At 38.5% G+C, this 18,551-nt stretch overlaps 1 protein-coding gene across 1 annotated transcript in view; it reads left to right on the forward strand.

Annotated features, from left to right (window-relative positions):
- The first annotated feature begins 3,539 nt into the window (after positions 1-3,539).
- Positions 3,540-18,551, forward strand: part of PDE4D (phosphodiesterase 4D, cAMP-specific) — a 57,497-nt gene continuing 42,485 nt past the window's right edge. Inside the window, exon 1 of the mRNA XM_008567536.1 lies at positions 3,540-3,807. Coding sequence (XP_008565758.1) covers positions 3,559-3,807 — 249 coding nt within the window. The 5' untranslated portion in view covers positions 3,540-3,558. The remainder of the gene's footprint in view (positions 3,808-18,551) is intronic.

The following is an 18,551-nucleotide window of genomic DNA, read 5'->3' on the forward strand; positions in this document are numbered from 1 at the left end:
CACTTCCCAAGCGGCGCACTGTAGCAGTGCGCCACCGGGCCGGCCCCTTTCAGGGTACTTTCTACAGTGTGCTGAAATTGTCTCCACTGCTGGACTCTAGGTTTTCCTTGGAGAAGGGACACACTCATTTAGTCTTGTAGTTTCTGCAGACTCATAAAGCGCAAGACACATGGTGGGTGCTAAATAAACGTTGAGTTACTGATGGGATTAGAAGTCAGGGAAACCCAATCCTGTGTTTATTTCATTTAAAAAGTTCTCCTAGAGCCTTAGGCAGCACTAAAAAGAAAAATGTAGATAGTGGGAAGATAAAAGAAAAAAAAACCTCACAAAATTGCACACATCTTCACTTTAGAAGTTTTTTGAAGTACCAAGTGAAGTTTTACATATTTTATGATTTAAAAATACTTCTAAACAAGAACTTGATGCCAGAAGTACACTTGGAAATGAGAGCAGCTTGCCACTGGCAAACTCTGCTTAAACCTGTTACATGTACACATTGAAAGAGAATCCAAGGCCTTCATGTAAGTCCCATCAGATAAATGTATAGAGGGAAAAAATGAAGTCAGCAAAAGTTAGAGCAAACCTGCCCAAATCTTTTACTGTAGCAAACTTGGGGAGTGATAAGCTCAAAACAATACCTGGTGAAATAGAAACCATTTTCTCCAGTTCTACCTACTTCAGACACTATCAACTCCTTAGGAGTAAAGAGGGAATTTTTGTGGGAATAGGAGAAAAGAAATTGGAATTGACTAGAAAGATACATATTTAAATGTTTGCTTTTAGGAGCTGTTTAATGAAGTTTTTTATTTAAGAAAATCTGAATCTGCTGTTGTAATTTTTGTTATTACTTTTTAAATTAAGGGCAAGCAAATGGTGCCCAAAGTAAGTGATTTTTTTTTTTTTTTGGAACTACTCTCTTCATTTATACCAATAGGCCTGTCTGGGAATTATGACAAACTTATATGGACCTTTAGCCTTTCAAGTGTTGGCAAAGAAACCAACATCCACGCAGTTATACTTCCTGTTGAGTGGATCCTTTTACCTCAACAGTCAACATCACTGTAAAATTGTAAGAGTAATGGGCTGAGTGTTTCATAAGAAAATGACCTCAACTTCCAGCTAACTGCTGTGGCTCTGAGATGATCATCCCCCCCCCCCTTTTCAAAGGGAAGCTGCTGCTTCAGCATCTTCTCCTGCAGCTCCTGGCACAGTCTCAGGCCATGTGTCAGGGGAACCCTTGAGCGCATCACAATGACGGAAGCCAAGTGCTGGCTGGCAAGAATTGAGGACTGTTTGTTCACAGAAGAGCCTGAGCAGAGCTATGGGTGTTACATAGTTCAAGGGTGCCTTGAAGAAGACCGATGCTGCTGTAGGAGGGGACTTCCAAAGGCTCAAGTTATTTCTCAGTTGCTGTGCAATAGCCCTCTCTAGCCCTCTCTAAAAAACTATGGAATTTAGTCCATAGTTTTTGCTTGGATGTTTTTCTCTCTTTAGTTTCTTGATATAGCAAGATTTTGGACAGTTAAATAGAGGAGTTTTCATATATTTTTAATTAGGGCCACAGTGTATACTACTTTGGAGGTGGAGGGGGGAGGTATTTTATTAATGAATGCAGTATGTGTTCTTGGTAAAAGCCAAAATTAAGTTGGCTGACTGTTTTTGTCCTGCTAGTTGTTGATGATATTTAGGTGTGTTGTTTGGTGTGGTGACTCAATTTCCTGTAGGATAGCTGGCAACTCCACATTGGGGTTTTTTTGTTTTTGTTTTTGTTTTGTTTTGGCAGGGATGAAAAGGTCAGTTACTCGATGTCTTAGAATATTGGGGTTAAAATTCCTAAAAGTGAAGCTTTAATGATTATCCTGAAAAACTGTGGCTAGCCATATTGCCTATTAACCTTCAAATTTGGAAAAAAATAGTATTCCCAGGTCTATGCTAATATAAACTAATTCTTTATTTGAGCAACAGTTTTACAGAGCAAACTGTTTACTCTGTTGTTAGTAATTATTTTCTTAGTGGTATATAGATAAGTTCTGGGTCATTTTTGTTTTTCATTCTTCAGGTTCGTACAGTGCACACAGAAGATAATAAAACTTAAAATACAAGTATACATCACATTATTGTTATACCCAAATCCTGATTGTCAAAATGGCTAATCCATGATTTGGACATAAAATGGATCTTCTGAAATAAATTGTCTCTCTTGTCACTGTACTACCTTCTTAAGAGCAAATTCTGTATCTAAGTGCATGATGTCTTGAAGCATTAACTTAAAACTTTCCTGAATTACTTTTCCACATTAAAAAATAAAGACTGATACTTAATATGTGCAGCCACATCCTGCTAGGTCTGAGGCCTGAATTTGTGCTTCTGATTTCTGAAAAGCTTTGGGAAGTTGATGATGATGGGGGTGGAGGGTGGGGAATTTACTTACTAGGTGGTTCCCTGGGGCTCCACCTTGGAGAGGGAGTTGGGGTACAGGAAAGAGAAACATGGAAAGCCAAGCCTTAGACGTGCAGAAAGGGGACTCCTGGCTTCGGGATGTGAGGATATAACCAGTGACTGAAAAGATGACAGTGAACGAATCCCAGACACAATGGCTATGCATCTTTAACCCACTTGATGTGCTAACTATGCACAACTCAAATGTTCATAAAATAAATTAATTTCCTCTTAAAATTTCCTACATCCCTACTTAAATAGTAGAGGGAGGAAAAGAGCAAAAACCAAACCAAACCATATAGTTGATATACTACCATGGCAACCAGCTAATGCTATTCTTGGGTATTGAAGGTATTCGGTAAAATGAAAATGGCTGTGTTATGATTATAGGCTGAATTATTGTTTGTGATCTGTAGGGTGTGGGATTACAAAGGACTTTCTATGTCTGTGTGTAATGTTTCAATTTTTATAACAAGCATGTAATTATTTTACATTCTTACAATCAGGGAAAGCTATACAGATAATGTATTTTGTACTTACCATTTAAAATGATCTTTACGGTTGTTCCTTTTGTTAAGGAAACAGCGGGCGGCGCGGACGGGCTTTTGCCATTCGGAATCTTTCTGTGAGGGGGCAGAGGAGGAGACAGACAGCGCCGAGGGGCGTGAGGGGCGTGAGGGGGAGTGTTCCCGGAAAGCCGCGGCGATGGAGCCGCGCTGCGCCCGCCGCCCGAGGAGTTGAGAAAGAAAACAGGAAACGTGGTGGCCGCGCACCCGGCCGCGGCTGATTCATTCGCTTCAAGTGCCGCGCACAAGGCTCGGCAGGCGGGGCGGGCGCGGGCCCGGGGACCGAAGAGCTCGGGCCGGGGACCAGAAGCTCCTCTGCGGGGCGGGCACCGAGGCGCGCGCGCGCCGCCCCTTCGCCATCCTCCACAACGGGGCTCCAGGACTCGGACTCCGGCCCCGCGCCGTCTAAAAATCGCCTCGTGCTTTTTCCGCCCGTGTCCCCGTGTACAAGTTGGCTCGCCGCACTTGCGCTCCCTCCCTGCAGGCCGACCCGAGACGCCAAGCTGGAGAGCCCGTGCCTTCCCGAGGCCGTCGCGCTGCCGGGCTCGGCAATATGAAGGAGCAGCCCTCATGTGCGGGCACCGGGCATCCGAGCATGGCCGGGTATGGCAGGATGGCCCCCTTTGAACTCGCTGGCGGCCCCGTGAAGCGCTTGAGAACTGAGTCCCCCTTTCCCTATCTCTTCGCAGAGGAGGCCTACCAGAAACTGGCCAGCGAGACCCTGGAGGAGTTGGACTGGTGTCTGGACCAGCTAGAGACCCTGCAGACCAGGCACTCCGTCAGTGAGATGGCCTCCAACAAGGTAAGCCCCAGCGCTGCTGTCGCCGACGCCCCTAGGCTGCTGATTCTCACGCTGGTGAAGCCACCCGTCCCTGTGGCCCCGGAAAGTACGTAGATTTGTCATGCTAACTGCATGCGTTGGCTGTTTTGCACCCGTGGAGAGAGGGAGGTTCCTGTTTCCATGCTTTGCCTCTCTCTTCCATTCACTCCAGATAAACATTTTGCAGAAGCAACTTGACATAGTTTGATTGAGTACCCACAGGACACAGGGTTCCTAAGTGACACTTTGCCCTTGCAACAGAAACCCAGTAGGGTCCACTGGCATTGCATGTTTAAAGGTATTCTTGGGATTCCTCGTTGGAAATAAGAGATGCTGGATGTCAGTGAAATCATTTGGATGTCACCGCCTGCCACACTCAAACTCAGAACTGAGTTCAGTGAACTTGGAACCCTAACCCTCATTTATCTAGTTGTCAGAGTTCTCTGTAAGAATTAAACCTTTATATATACAGTTGGTGGTACGTATCCACAGGAAACGTTAAAGTTAGAAGGTTCATTATGATCATTATGTTTCCGTTCATCTTGGAGAGAAAGTCAGGTTTTCTGAGGTCGTTTAGTTAGAACAGGGCTTCAAATGGGCGTTTGTGCCATATGTGCCAAGGTGCTGGTATTAGCAGTTAATGGAGATTTGGGGGCTGAGAAGTAACCTTCAGCCTGATACATTCTCTAGACAGCCTGGAAGGCACCGTAGAGTGTTTTCAGTTTTGCTGTATTTTTTGGAATTACTGTTTTTTGGTCTTTAGTTATGGAAGGAGATAATAGGGATTTTGTAGGTTTTTAATGACTGACTGACTGGCTGAGGGGACAGGAAAGGAGGCTTGTGCACATTGGAGGCAGATGGCAGAGCCAGTAAGGACTGGTAATGTTGTGTGGCAATTAGTAATAGTTGCCTCTTAAAGATTTAAAGATATGTAAGTATTTGGGGCCACTTATCCACAAGGTCAGGAAGGTTATACCATTTTACAGTTTGTCAGTGTACACATGTCTTTCAATGAGTGATGCTTTTTTTCCCTAGCATATTGTAGTTTTTATCCCACATGTTTTTTTCTTATGCAGTTTTTACAAAAATGTCAGAGCATAATCAGCCACTTGATTGTTTTATTTAGACAGCATTGTTTAAGTGAAAAGTTGGTTTCAGGTAAGTAAAAGGAGATCCCCAGACACTACTCATATGCACACTGATGATCAAAATCCTTGTTTTTTGTTATTTGGGCCTCATTTCTAAATTTGGTGTGGCTCCTCATCAGAATGACTGGTTATTGCCCTCTTACCAGCACTCTTACTCCCTGCTGTGGCATTAGGTGCCTTTGTTTTTATTTGGCTAACAAATTCTTAGTTTTATAAAATACAAATCTTTTTTTCACAATTCGATTCATAATAGCACTAGACATATGCTGAGTATATCCAGTGTCCTGAATGCTGAATGGGACCATTCTGTAGTGGGCCAGAGTTCTTAAATCTATTGTGTGGTTGATTCAGTGTAATAAAAGGAAGGGGAGAATCTGAAGGTACCTTGTAATGAGCAAACATTTGTTTGTTTTCAAGATGGTTTGACTGTATGTTTCCAGCAAAATGAACCTGAGCTGCTACAGTTACTTTCCCTGAAATCTGTATTCTTAATGAGACCTATGTTTGAATTTAAAAATTAATGTAAAATCTAATGATGTATTATAAATGACTTCAACTGTCAAGTAATTAATTTGTACATACTTAAAGGTAAAAAAATTCTTTTAGGTCACCCTTTTGAAGGCACCGAATGAGACGGATTTTTTTTTTTTCTCTTGAATCTTCATTGGGAAGGCCCCCACATTAGACTTTGAGTTAATTTACAGCTTTAGTATGGGAGATGGGTTTATTTGTTTAAACTGCAATCTAGGTAAACTGAGAAAATACTTTTGCAAAATATAGTCATTCTAGCTGTGTTTTTGTCTTGTGGTTGAAAGATTATTGACATGACACTTATTTTTAAAATTAAACTTAACTCAGCTGGAGCTGTTGCTTAAACTTTTAACGTCCAAGCCATTCATTTATTTTTTTAACTCATTCATTTCTAAATAAGTGCTAAGTTCACATAACTTTTTCTAGTGAAAAAGGATTAGCATAGAAAGAAAAAAAAACTCTTGGTAAAGGTTATAAAGTTATCCTTCTGTTTGATTAGAAAGGCGCAAATAAACCACATCCACAAGAGCTATAAACTGAGTTGGAACAGCTGATGTGAAGGTCCCATGAATGATGCTGCACCGTCAGTCTGAACTAGAAATGTGTTCAGCTTACATCACATGTCTCCTTGGTTGTTTGATATCTCTTTGGTGTGAATAATAAGTCTGAGACATTGCTTTTTGGTAATTAGTTTTACTACCATCCATCCTTCACCAACGAAATGTTTTCAGTTTATTATCATTTTGCGTTTAAAAAATCATGACAGTTTTGTCTGTGTTCTCTCTTGAGGTTTTTAAAATTTTATTCTAGTAGATTAAAAAGCACAATAAAAACACTAGTAAGAGATCAGGATTTTTAAGTGATGATAGAAAATATTTATTATGGAGATGGATTTTGGGTGTTAACCCATTTAACAAATTGAGTTAAATTAGTTACATATTTTAAAAAAATCTTAAAAGGAATCTAAACCAATTAGTTTTTAAGTGATACCTTAGAAGCAACTAGCTATATATCCTGTTTGGGCATTATAATGTACATACTGCTTGTTGATAGTATTAAGGCAGGAAAATTATTGAGTTCCTGTGCAAGGCCAGGGTTGGCTGTAACACATGTTGGATGCTTGTACCAAGTGAGGTAAGAGATTCCAGATGGCATTTAATTTGAGTGATTAAATCTACAGATTTACCCTCATAAGCATATTAATCTGCCTGAGGTTTGTACAGATTTCCTTTGGAACCTCATTGCTACAATTGAGGGTGGTTTTAGTGAGGTCTCAAAGCTTTGGAGGCAGATAGACCGGCAAGTTGAATCATGATTTTTTTCCTCGCTAGCTGAGTTAGAGAAATAACTTCAACTTTTTTAGCTTCAGTTTCCATAGCATAATATGGGAATAATAACAGCTGTTTCAGAAAGTCAATATAAGAGTTTGAAAGAATATGTATAAAACAGCTAACCAATACAGTGTCTGACAATAGTAGACGCTATGCCTTTTGTTATTGATATTATTTGGGGTTTAGATCAAACTTCATTAGTTGCCTATTGGCTAAAACTTTTTTTTACCATTAGATTGTAATTTATGCTAGACATTTTAAGTTTCATGGATTTTTATAATATAATTCGTAAATAACTGTCTTTTAGTACACATGTATCTATTATAAAATTGCTTAAATTTATAGTTTTTTTAATGTAATATAAAAATGTACATTTTTAAGTTCTAATTAGAAGTTTAGTCTTTTCTTAATTCCAGGTACAGAATTTCAGACAGAAGAGCTAAATACTTTTTCTGTTTTACTCTAAAACTGAAAACACAGCCATTATTAATTTTTTAGAACATGTAAAACATAATGTGGGTTGATGGGCACATTTCCATCCTTCTGTACAGATTTTGCAAAACTAAGGTAGCCTTTTCAGTAAAACACCTTTTAATGCAGTGTAGTTTCATGGTGTTTTTGGTTGTACAGATTTTGCAAAACTATGGTAGCCTTTTCAGTAAAACACCTTTTAATGCAGTGTAGTTTCATGGTGTTTTTGGTTACCTTTCTTCATGGAAAGTATATTGAGGATGGGAAGGGATAGTGAGAAGGGCAGGACACACAGGTCTAGGCATCAGCTGTACAGATTTTGCAAAACTAAGGTAGCCTTTTCAGTAAAACACCTTTTAATGCAGTGTAGTTTCATGGTGTTTTTGGTTACCTTTCTTCATGAAAAGTATATTGAGGATGGGAAGGGATAGTGAGAAGGGCAGGACACACAGGTCTAGGCATCAGGACTTTCAAGGATTATGCTGTGGAACCCTATTACTTTATCCTTTTCTGACCTAATAATGCACATTTTATCGGGCCTTCAGTGTACATGTAGTGATGTTTGAAGGAGAAAATGAAATCATTTTGAGTTCCCCCTAAAACATACCACTATAAAAATGTCCTGTTTCTGCTTTCGAATTTTGGAGGCAGTTCCAAGGCTTGGCATTGCTGGAAACTACCATGTTTCAAACTGAAAGTCTGTCTTGAAGTTAGGATTCATGCATCCCTCTAAGAGGTTTAAGGTTTTTCTATAGTTCATTCCAGATGTACTTAGGTCAGCTTTGCACATGTGATCATGACTTGTTTACAGAATTAGTTTTGCCTATTTGGTTTTTAGCAAACATCTCTAGCGTGTTTCTGTTGTCTGTAAATTAAATTGCTTTTCTGGGGTTTTTTTCTTAGTGCTTTCTCTGGCTGCTCCCCCTGCTGCTTAGTAATAGTCAGTGCATAACATATACTAGTACTTTCTGTGACTGCTGCTACATTTTCTTCTGGGCAAGAGGGGTGTTGGAATGAACATAGGATATAGAATGTTCATGGAAGTGGCCGAATCTTAAAATATTTCAGCATTACACAAGTACAAGATAACTCAATATAGAAATAAATTTTAAACTTTTGCTAAGAAGGAATGTGGGTTAGTTAGAAAAGGTGCTTTAGTTTTATGGAGAGAAAAATAAGTTTCTTTCTACATTAAAATATTAAAATTTAGATAAGAGAATGAAGAGTTAATATGCCTAAAGAAAAAAATTACATTTTTAAAGAAAGTATCTTCTATAAGTACAAATCAACTTTTTGATATTTTTGAGTTTGATGTCTGCTTTTTCATCCACTAATAAGGTAGATTTGGGAAAGACTTATGTAGCTTACATATAGTCCTTAAAGTTAATATGAAGGATTGGGAATCCTTATTTTAATAATCACTGTTGAAAAAAATACTTTCTTTTCTTAAGTAATAATAAAAGAGGGAAGCACTTTTAACTGAATTTTTTTTGTTTCATTGAATAGTAAAGCCCCTGACTTTAACTTAGCAAGACACTAAGGATTAAAACAAATCTTAATTGTCTCTGTTGTCAGTTCCTGTGCCAGTATTTACTGGTGATAAATTTAAATATCCCTAACATTTAATTATCAGAAACTTCTAATTTTTATGATTTAATAAATTCATCATTACTGAAAAATTGCTTTCAGTTATTTAACTTATGGGATAATGGTAACTTCTGTCTGAGAGCCTTATGAACCGTCTCCCCTTTTAAAACAAATTTCAAGACATAAGGCTTGGCCAAGATAAAATAATGCTTTTCCCAGTGTTCTGGGTAGATCAAACAAACTTTTCGCAAATAACAAGGATGATAGTGCTTTTGTTCAATTTAAGAAGATTTCAGTGATAGTCACACAGATTGTTAACTATTACTTAAGATACAGATATATAGTGGATATGAAAATGCTGTTAATGTCATGATTGTCATTTAATCCATAAAATATTTGAAGTTTGATTTTTCTCTTTTTCAGCAAGAGAGACCAGCTCGTTTTTAAAACTGAAAATTGCTGGAATTTTTTTTTATGACAGCATAGCTCTGGCAGAGAAGTAGTTCTGTACCTGCCTACTTGTTGTGATAGTTTAATTGGCAGTATTTGTCTGAGGTCTTTCTAGAAAACAGAGATATGGGTAGCCCTTTATTTTAATATTCACACTAGTTTTGAAAGCATTTTAAGAAGGCATTTTCTTTTATTCATTGTAACAGGGATGGGGGATAAGCCTTGATATTTGCTTAAACAACAAACAATTCTGCTGTGTTCATTAGGAAATTACTTAAATTGTATTATCAACTTCAGTGGTGATAGATTTATTATTCTTTATTCTTAGGGAATATCCTTATCTTCAACAAAGTACTTTTTATTATTGTTTGGTATTCGGGGCTTGTAGTTATTATTTTCTGTAGTTTGTATGTGATGAGGATGAATGATATTGCCTCCCTGTCCTGGAGTATGCACCAATGGCAGCTTTGTAGAGTGGAAAGAACATAGATGTTTTTCGTCAGATGAACTTGGTTTCAAATTCCAGCTCTGCTGTTTCTTACCTAACGTTTTAGGCAGCATGCCTCACCTCTGTGAAGCTCAATTTCTTCATTTATAAATGGAGATAATCAAAAGAGAAAATAAAATTGAAAGGTCGTTGAGCGTTAGTTATAATGTATGCAAAGCTCAGTTTGGTGCATAGCATGTACTGGGTATTCAATAAATTACATGTGCTCACCTGTCTACAATATATACAAACAGAGATTAAGAAAAACTCTGTGTCCTATATTCCTTACAATATAAAAACATAATATTTCTCAGAAGAAAAATATAACCTTTTTATTCTGTAAGAAATAATGATCTAAATTAGTGTCATTCAAACTTTGTGATTTCCCTATACGTTCATATCTGCTGTTAAATGTTGAATGTTTTAATTTGAAGCAATTTATTTTTAATGTAAATACCCACTTAAGCATCTCATGTTGAGCAGTGATATGCATGAAATCATGGGTTTGATGTTCTAGTTATATTTTTCTTATACAAATTAAAATTAATATATAATAAAATGATAAACACTCATCCATGTACCACCGAAAAGCATTTTGCTTACCACTTGTGGATACTGGGCATAATTCTGGACTAATGTAAATCAGCAGCAAGAACAATTTAGAAATTCATTTTCGGTTAGAAAGGTTCGCTTGTTTTAAACAACCTACAGTTTTCCTTCTCTGCCATCATTGGGATTTCTCCACTAGAGGAGAAAATGGCAAATTTCTTCAGCAGTAGTCTCCCATTGATTAGATATTCATTTCTCAAGCAGACTGGTCTGTGGATTTAGAGCACTTTCCTGTAGTTGGATTCATTCTTTGCCTTTTACTAGATGTAAATTAGACCACTTTAGTTTCTGTGCTTCAGTTTCTGCATCTGTTAAATAGTTGCTGTGATAATTGAATGAATTAAAAGATGGGAATTGTCTAGACAGAGTCAGGAGCATAATAGGTACTCAGTATGTTAAGTTATTTATTTCCATCTATAAAGGAATGTCATTTTTCTTTCTGTTCTTATTTTGAGGGTAAGGATTAGAGAGGGTTTTTGCCATCCTGACTCCTGTGCTTCAGAGGAGGTTCTAGTGGTGGTCTAATGATGTTGATACTAAACAAAGAGGACAATTTCATTGTTTCATTTGCTCTTTTCCCCATCAATGGCTTTTACAAAGCCAATTTTTTTTGGTATGCTTTTTTCCCTCTATTTCTGTCTTTCCAGGTGTTTACGTTTTGTTTCTTTAGTGTGTAATTTTATAGTATAGTTCATTAGACTGGCCTGAAGTTTCATCAGAATATCTGAAACTCTCTGAGCTTTCTCTAGCAGAAATGCATAAAGCAATGGAAAAGAATAGTCTAGATCTTTTTTTTTCATAAATGTATCTCTTGTTATTCCTCTGAATGAGACTGGGATCAGGCACACAATCTCTTATTAATATTTAATTTTACGAAAAGCATGTTAAGAACATAGCTCTTCTTTACACCTCTCACCGTCTTAACCATCAAGCATACGCACAATCATTTCCTTGCTCCATCAACTGAGAGGGCCTAGAAGCAACAACAAGCCAATAGCAATGAACACACCTAGCACCCACATTTTGGTTTCTCATACCATTGTACGATAAAAAGCTGTTTCTGTGGAGAAATAGCTGATTCTAGGGACTCAGGCAGAAGATATGCAAGACACAAAGGAACACAAAAACCAAACTGAAAGCGCTTCCGATGGCCAAAGCTGGAACGATTTGAGCAAGAAAATAATATAGTATTAGATTATAACCCAAAGTGTAAAATAAACATTTATGGGTTCAAATTGATACAAACAATTGACTGAATAAATATTTAAATGGGGAAAAATAGACAAATCATCTGTGCAGAAAAATTCCAAATAGCTTAATAGGTACTCCACCTTCAAGGAGGTAGAACATAACTACTCCTTAAGTGTGGGCTGTGCATATTGACTTCCTTCCAAACAGTACAGTATGGAAAGGCGGAAAAAGAGTAACTCTACAGTAGAGAAACCTGACAAACACTGCTTCAGCCAGGTTATCAAAGTCAACATTTACAGAGATAAGTCATGTTAATAGTTTGTATCCTTGATATGATCTCATGAAAATGGCGCTTTGCATCTGTGGTTTCCTGCCGAAAACATATAACCCCAGTCTAATCATGAGAAAAATACCAGACAAGTCCCAGGTGAGGGACATTCTACAAAATACGTGACCAGTATTCCTCAAAACTATCACGGTTATCAAAAATAAGAAAAAACTGAGAAACTGACAGCCAAGAAGAGTCTAAGGAGACAGGATGACTAAATATAATGTAGTATCCTGGATGGGATCCTGGAACAGAGAAAGAACATTAGGTGAAAACTAATGAAATCTAAATGAAGTGTGGAGTTTAATTAATAATTTATCAGTATTGGTTCAATAATTGTGACAAATGTGCCATACTAGCATAAGATAATAATAGGTGAAACAGGGTATGGAGTACATGGGAACTCTGTACCGCCTTCACAAGTTTTTTGTAAATCTGAAACTGTATTAGTCTGTTTTTGTTGCTTATAACAAAATACCTGCATCTGGGTGATTTATAAAGAAAATGAGGGCCGACCCCGTGGCTCACTCGGGAGAGTGCCGCTCCGGGAGAGTGCAGGGCTGGGAGCGCAGCGGCGCTCCCACCGCGGGTTCGGATCCTATATAGGGATGGCCGGTGCACTCACTGGCTGAGCGTGGTGTGGGCAACATCAAGCCAAGGGTTGCAATCCCCTTACGGGTCACAAAAAAGCAAAAAAAAAAAAAAAAGATTTATTGCTTACAGTTTCTGAGGCTAGGAAGTCCAAAGTCCATCTGGTGGTGGCAACAGTGACCCAGGGGTCTCACATTGCAAGATGGTGGAAGCAGAGAGAGAGAGAGAGAGAGAGACTCTCTTCTTCTTTTAAAGCCCTCAGAACCACGCCCCTGACCACCATTTTTAATCCATTCATTACAGCACGGCCATGCAATCCAATCACCTCTTCAAGGCCCCACCTTACAATTACCACAATACGAGTTCCCACCCTGTTAACAGTCACAGTGGGGGATAGTTTCTAATACATAAAACTTGGGGGATGCAATTCAAGCTTCATTGAGTTGGGAGGCGGACATAATTCAATCCACTACACTGTTCTAAAACAAAAAGTTTATTTAAAAATCTTAACCATCCTTTGAGACTTAGCAGGGATGCTGCCTCCTCTATGAAGGCTTTTTTGTCTTATCCTGTGGCTTTCACCCCAGTCTCCCCTAACTGGATATAATGTCTTTCGCCTTTGACCTTCCACAGGATCTTATTTGTAATTGCCTTAATTCTTAGTACAATGTTTTATGTCTTTGTTTTATTCTTCTGATGAGGTCTTCTACATCATTTTTAGCCCAAATCCAGTGAGCATCTATATAACGTTTTGTGGTTGGTCACATAAATTAGTACAGGATGCATGATGTTAGTTATTGTAAATGCCATTTCTCACTTTGGATTGGTAGACTTTGAGTCTGAGCATTATAGTTTGGGCCTTTCAAGACAGGTGTTTTTCTTTCATTGACAAGAATCCTGAGCATTTCCCACTTAAGAATCTCAGTTTTGCTTATAGATACTCATTTCTCAGAAATCTTAGCATAGTACCTGTTAGATTACTCTCATCTCACTTAAATTAAAAGTTTACAGTACACCGGCAAAAACCATACGTGGCCTTAAACTGTCCTCTCTCCTCTATACCTATTTTAGCAATAACATTTTTATTATCAGATTGTACCAACTAAAAATGACATATTTGAATACTTTCCCTGATAGCCTGGGAAGAAAGGATGTGCTGGTAGGCTTTTGTCTGTTAGTATTCTGTGAAGTTCTGCCCAGGGCGTGCCTGAGTTTCCATCAGCATCTCTGGTTTGCTGCACTAGAATCCCTGTAGTGGCAGCCTCTGGCTTTTATTATTGGCAAGCAGTGTGCTGTGCAGAGATAGGCACCATAATAGGAAACACCTCGGCCTGTCATAAACAGGTCTGGAGAGTAGAAAGCACAGGCCTGAAGAGGATGTGTCCATAGCAACCAGGCAAAGACACGGCTGCCATATTGGAGTAAGTGCAGGCTGATGTCTGCCTTCTCCATTTTAGAAAATCACTCGTTGATTTTAAGACTTTTTCCCTGTACATAGCAGTGTTCTGGTTGCTTTGTTTTGTTTTAGACTTACGTATGAATAAAGACATCTTAAAGAAATAATACTCTTCAAAGTATTTTGAGATGTATCAAAGTGTTTTCCTTTTGTTATTCTCATTTTAATTCTACCTGATCATTCCAATCCAAACCTATTAGCGAAGGAAGAACAGATATTTCACTACAGTGGGAAATTAGGAAAAAGAAAAAAGAATCATACAAAAAGAAATGATTGTGTGTCTTTTTAGAGAATTATAAATTGTACTGAATTGTACAGAATTAAACAGAACAGAGAATTCCTTAGTAAGGTGACTTTGTGTTGTTTATACCTTTGCATCAACTCCAAGTTTTAGGAAAGGATTGCATTCTTTGACCAAGAAAGGTTCTGTTTTATATTTGCTAGTTTTTTTCAAGCTTCAGAAAATAAATAAATAAATAAAAGAACTACAGTTTTAATGATGATGGGCTTTGTAGCAAGGATTTAGGAAGAAAATAAATTTCAGATTTGGAAAGCCTTTTAGTTTTTCACAGAGGTAGAATTCCTTCTTCAGTGCTTTCAGTATGTATAGGTGTCATTTCATCATTTGCAAAGAAGCCCCATTTCGCAAAAGGTTAAAGATTACAAAGAATGAACAAAGCTATAATTCTGTTAAAAGAATATTCAAAAATAAAGATAGGTTTAAGAAAACTAAAGTCTTGAATCTTTTTTGCAGAGCTTTGCTCAGAGCCTTTCATAGATTAAGTATTCAGCTAATATTTGTTGACTAGTTCTTCCCCCTTTTTTTTTTAACTAAGCCCCTATATTCTTGTGTCTTTTTCTTTTTGAGCATTTCAAGTCAGGTCAACAATATGCTGTGATAACAGTGAAACCAATCAACATTATTTTTGGTATATATTTTGATTTTCTATTCTTTATTTTCTTAATCTTGCATTCTCAGTATGGTGTCTTAGATCTCCATAAGGGTGATAATTGAGTTTCAATAAATCATAAGAAATCTTTCATTAAAATAAGCCTATTATTCTTTACTGTACATCAGGAAAAGATTATTTACTTTCACCTGGAAGATACTGTTTGGGCCTAAATCCTGATTTTTTTGTATAGTATTAATGAGCAATAAAATGACTAGAGGGTATATGGAAGAAAAGACAAAAAGGACAGAACTTGCATCATTATAGACTGAGTCATGGGAGGAATTTGTTCTTTTATTTATTTAATTTTTTTTTCCTTTTTTGTCTTTTTCCGTGTCCGGCTACGGGATCGCAACCCTCGGTGTTGCTCCCGCACCTCACTCAGCCAGTGAGCGGCCGGTCTGTATGTGGGATCCGAACCCTCGGCAGGAGTGCCGCAGCGCTTCCCAAGCGGCACACTGTAGCAGTGCGCCACCGGGCCGGCCCGGAATTTGTTCTTTTAAAAGTAGAATTCATTGGAAAAATTAATTACTTGTTGGCCTTTAGTCTTATTTTTAAACATTTTAATATTATCCATCTCATACATATGAACAATTTTTGACTACAAGTGGTTAGGAAACACCAGTGTGTGCATTATATTCTAATGTCAGGCATGACCCTGGGTATTTTCTCATGCTGCAAACCTTAAATTTCTAATTTAGTCCTAGAAACAGTACACTACATGTCAAAACTGTTTATCCCGTTTTTAAAGATGAAAAACTGAGGGTCAGTTCAACTTGTCCAAGATTCATATGCTTGTTAGTAGGTGTGAAAATGATTATTTTTCTGGATGCAGCATCAGAGGGAAGATGGCAAGATAGAACAAGTGTTTGTTCTCAGGCTGCACTTTCAGAATACACTATCTCCAAATAGTATTTTTTATTTATAGAGTGACCACTAGATTCCAAAATAGCAAGAGCAGGTTCAGCAAAATATAATTCCTAGAGGGGAATCCTATAGTACATTGTATTGTGCCTTTCTTGTTCTCTAAGTCACATCAGGATGGCAGCAAGACTGAGCGGGCCAGTAGCTCCTAGGAAGAACATGGTGGTAAGACAGACTGTGAGGTTGGGGTCAACCCAGCAGGCAGGTAGTTCACAGGGCACAGATATACACTGAAGGGTAGTGGGATTGGTGGGATGAGGAGACCAAGTAAGTAAAGCCAATGAGAGATTCCGAGCTGGCAGAGGATTTGGGGGCTGGGAGGGGATGAAACCTTATGGATGGTGGGGAGGGCGGCAGCAGATAGAGAAGGATTAGGATAAACTCAGGGAGGGTGTAAGAAGGTTCAGGATTTCAAAATAGCCTACTACTACGAGGTTGCCTTGAAAGTCTGTTTTCTTAGTGGGGGTACAATAGGAAGGGAAGATGGACTTGTGGATGGTGGGGGATGAAAATGGAAGGAAAGAAAGATGGAGGGAAGGAGGAGGGGGGCTGGGTTGGGAAGGAGGAACATCTGAGTGGGCTGGCCTAGGGTCAGGGCTTTCCTTGGCTGGAGGCAGACTGACTAGTTCGTGTCCTGCTCCCTTTCCACCTCAGGGTGAGTATGACAAAATCTGGTTGGGATGAATCTTTGGGACAGCCTTGAAGAAAAAAAGAAGCTATAGACAGGTCAGTCAGAGTGTATGAGTGGGTAAGGGAGGATGGTCAGCTGTGGTGATGGGGGAGGAGTGGCAGAGCTGACTGGAGAGAGAAGATTTAGGAACAGAGTCTATTTCATGAGGCCTGGGCTATTTTAGCATCAATAGCTAACTAACATCGCCTCCTTCACCTGTTGCCTCCGTGAGTCATGGCCCAGTAGCAGGGCATTGTGGTCCAACTGCTGGGCCATCTCGGGAGCAACCTGTTGCCTGTTGGTGAAGAAAGGTCGTCAGTGGGCTGTGGGACAGCAATGTGCACGCTGGAAAAGTATGAAAGGAGACGGTGTCAAAACAAGTATAGGCAGTCATTGTCATATATCCTGTTATTAGATGCTGGAAGAGTAAAGTGGAACAGAATAGCAAATGAAAAATGTGAACTTTTATCTTGATGCTGCTTTAAATCTCCTGAATTCTTATTAGCTAAGCAGTTCCTCTCCTGGATATAAATATACCCCACCCTAGAGTTGTCACCTTGGATAATTAAATTACTTCAATGTCCCTGAGCCTTTGTTTTCTCAGTTTTCTCAGAACTAACATAATTTACCTCAAAGGTTTGTTGTGAAAAATAAATGGAAACTTATGTAAAGTATGTAGTATGGTGCACACACATGATAGGTGCTGTGGCCTATCTTTGGTAGGGATGAGGACTGGAACTATTTTTAAACTTAAAAAGTCAACTTTATATGCTGCCATATAGGTAACCCGGTGCAATTGGAGCTTGAATCAGCAGGCCTGGGAGAAAGCTTGCAGAGTGTGCCTTTGAAATCCTGATACCTAGTCATGGTGATTTATGTGACCTTACTAGCTTGCATATGTGATGGCCCACTGAGCTTGTTTACTTTAGTTTTCCCTCGGTTACCTAGCACTCTGTGATAGTGTATTTTTATTTACACTCTCAACTGACCACCTCATTGTGATTACTTTGAAAGAATATGCATAAAGGCAGACACAAAAAGATTTTTAATAGAGTTGCGAGAGTCTCATATGGATCTTCATTCTACTATGTCTAAAATTGGTGCATTGCTTGTGCTTTGCTTTTCCCTCACCCTGTATGCCCTCCAAGCCTCCTCCTAGTGATTTTTCTGATTCTATGAAATATTGAGGTAGTGATGAACAAAATTGTCAAATATCAACCAATATCAAGATACTAGGTGTCTTTCCTGGACAAAGGAGAAAAAAGAACCAAAAATAGACCCTTCAGTCACTGGACAGATTAAAAATGACAATTCAGCTGAGAAACAGAGGAGTGGATGAAATTACCTTGAACCTAGTTCCAGGCCCATGATGAGGTCTTAGTCATGAGTCTGACACTAGCCATAGCCAGCAAGAGAAGAAATTCCCTAGCGGTGTAGTTATAAGGGTTGAGGATGAGTCACTGAGTAAGTGATTGATCCTATTCCATTTTCCACTTACTATCAGCCACTTTGCAGAGAAATCACACCTTAGGCTGCTTAATAAAAGTTTGTTTTTCTAATTCCAAAAGTCCTTGGAGGTGAAAGACATTTGTGAGATCAACCTGTTCACCTTCATCATTTTATAGATGAAATAACAAGGCACAGCAAAGTTAGAGGAACCAGAACAAAACAGTCCTGTTACTTTTATCAAGGCTTTTGTCTTATGGCAAATAAAAACTTACTGTTGCTAGAAATACAACCCTGATTTCAATCTTTATTGATATCATCATTTGTGCATGAAATTTTTACTTTGATGTGTCTTTATTGTTTGTGTTTGATCCTTGACAATTCTTCTCTAGATCATATACCACTTTCATGTGGGCAATAAATCACGAGGAGGTTTCTGTTTTTATTTTTGTTTTGTACCTTTTGGCTGCAGACACCACCAGTCCAGTCTTTAGGCTTTCACAGAGGAATTTTTGTTTTAGCCTGGTTATTGTAGGACATCTATCTGCTCCAAAGG

Source organism: Galeopterus variegatus, unplaced genomic scaffold (genome assembly GCF_000696425.1).
Source record: "Galeopterus variegatus unplaced genomic scaffold, G_variegatus-3.0.2 Scaffold327, whole genome shotgun sequence".
NCBI classification, from domain to species: Eukaryota; Metazoa; Chordata; class Mammalia; order Dermoptera; family Cynocephalidae; genus Galeopterus; species Galeopterus variegatus.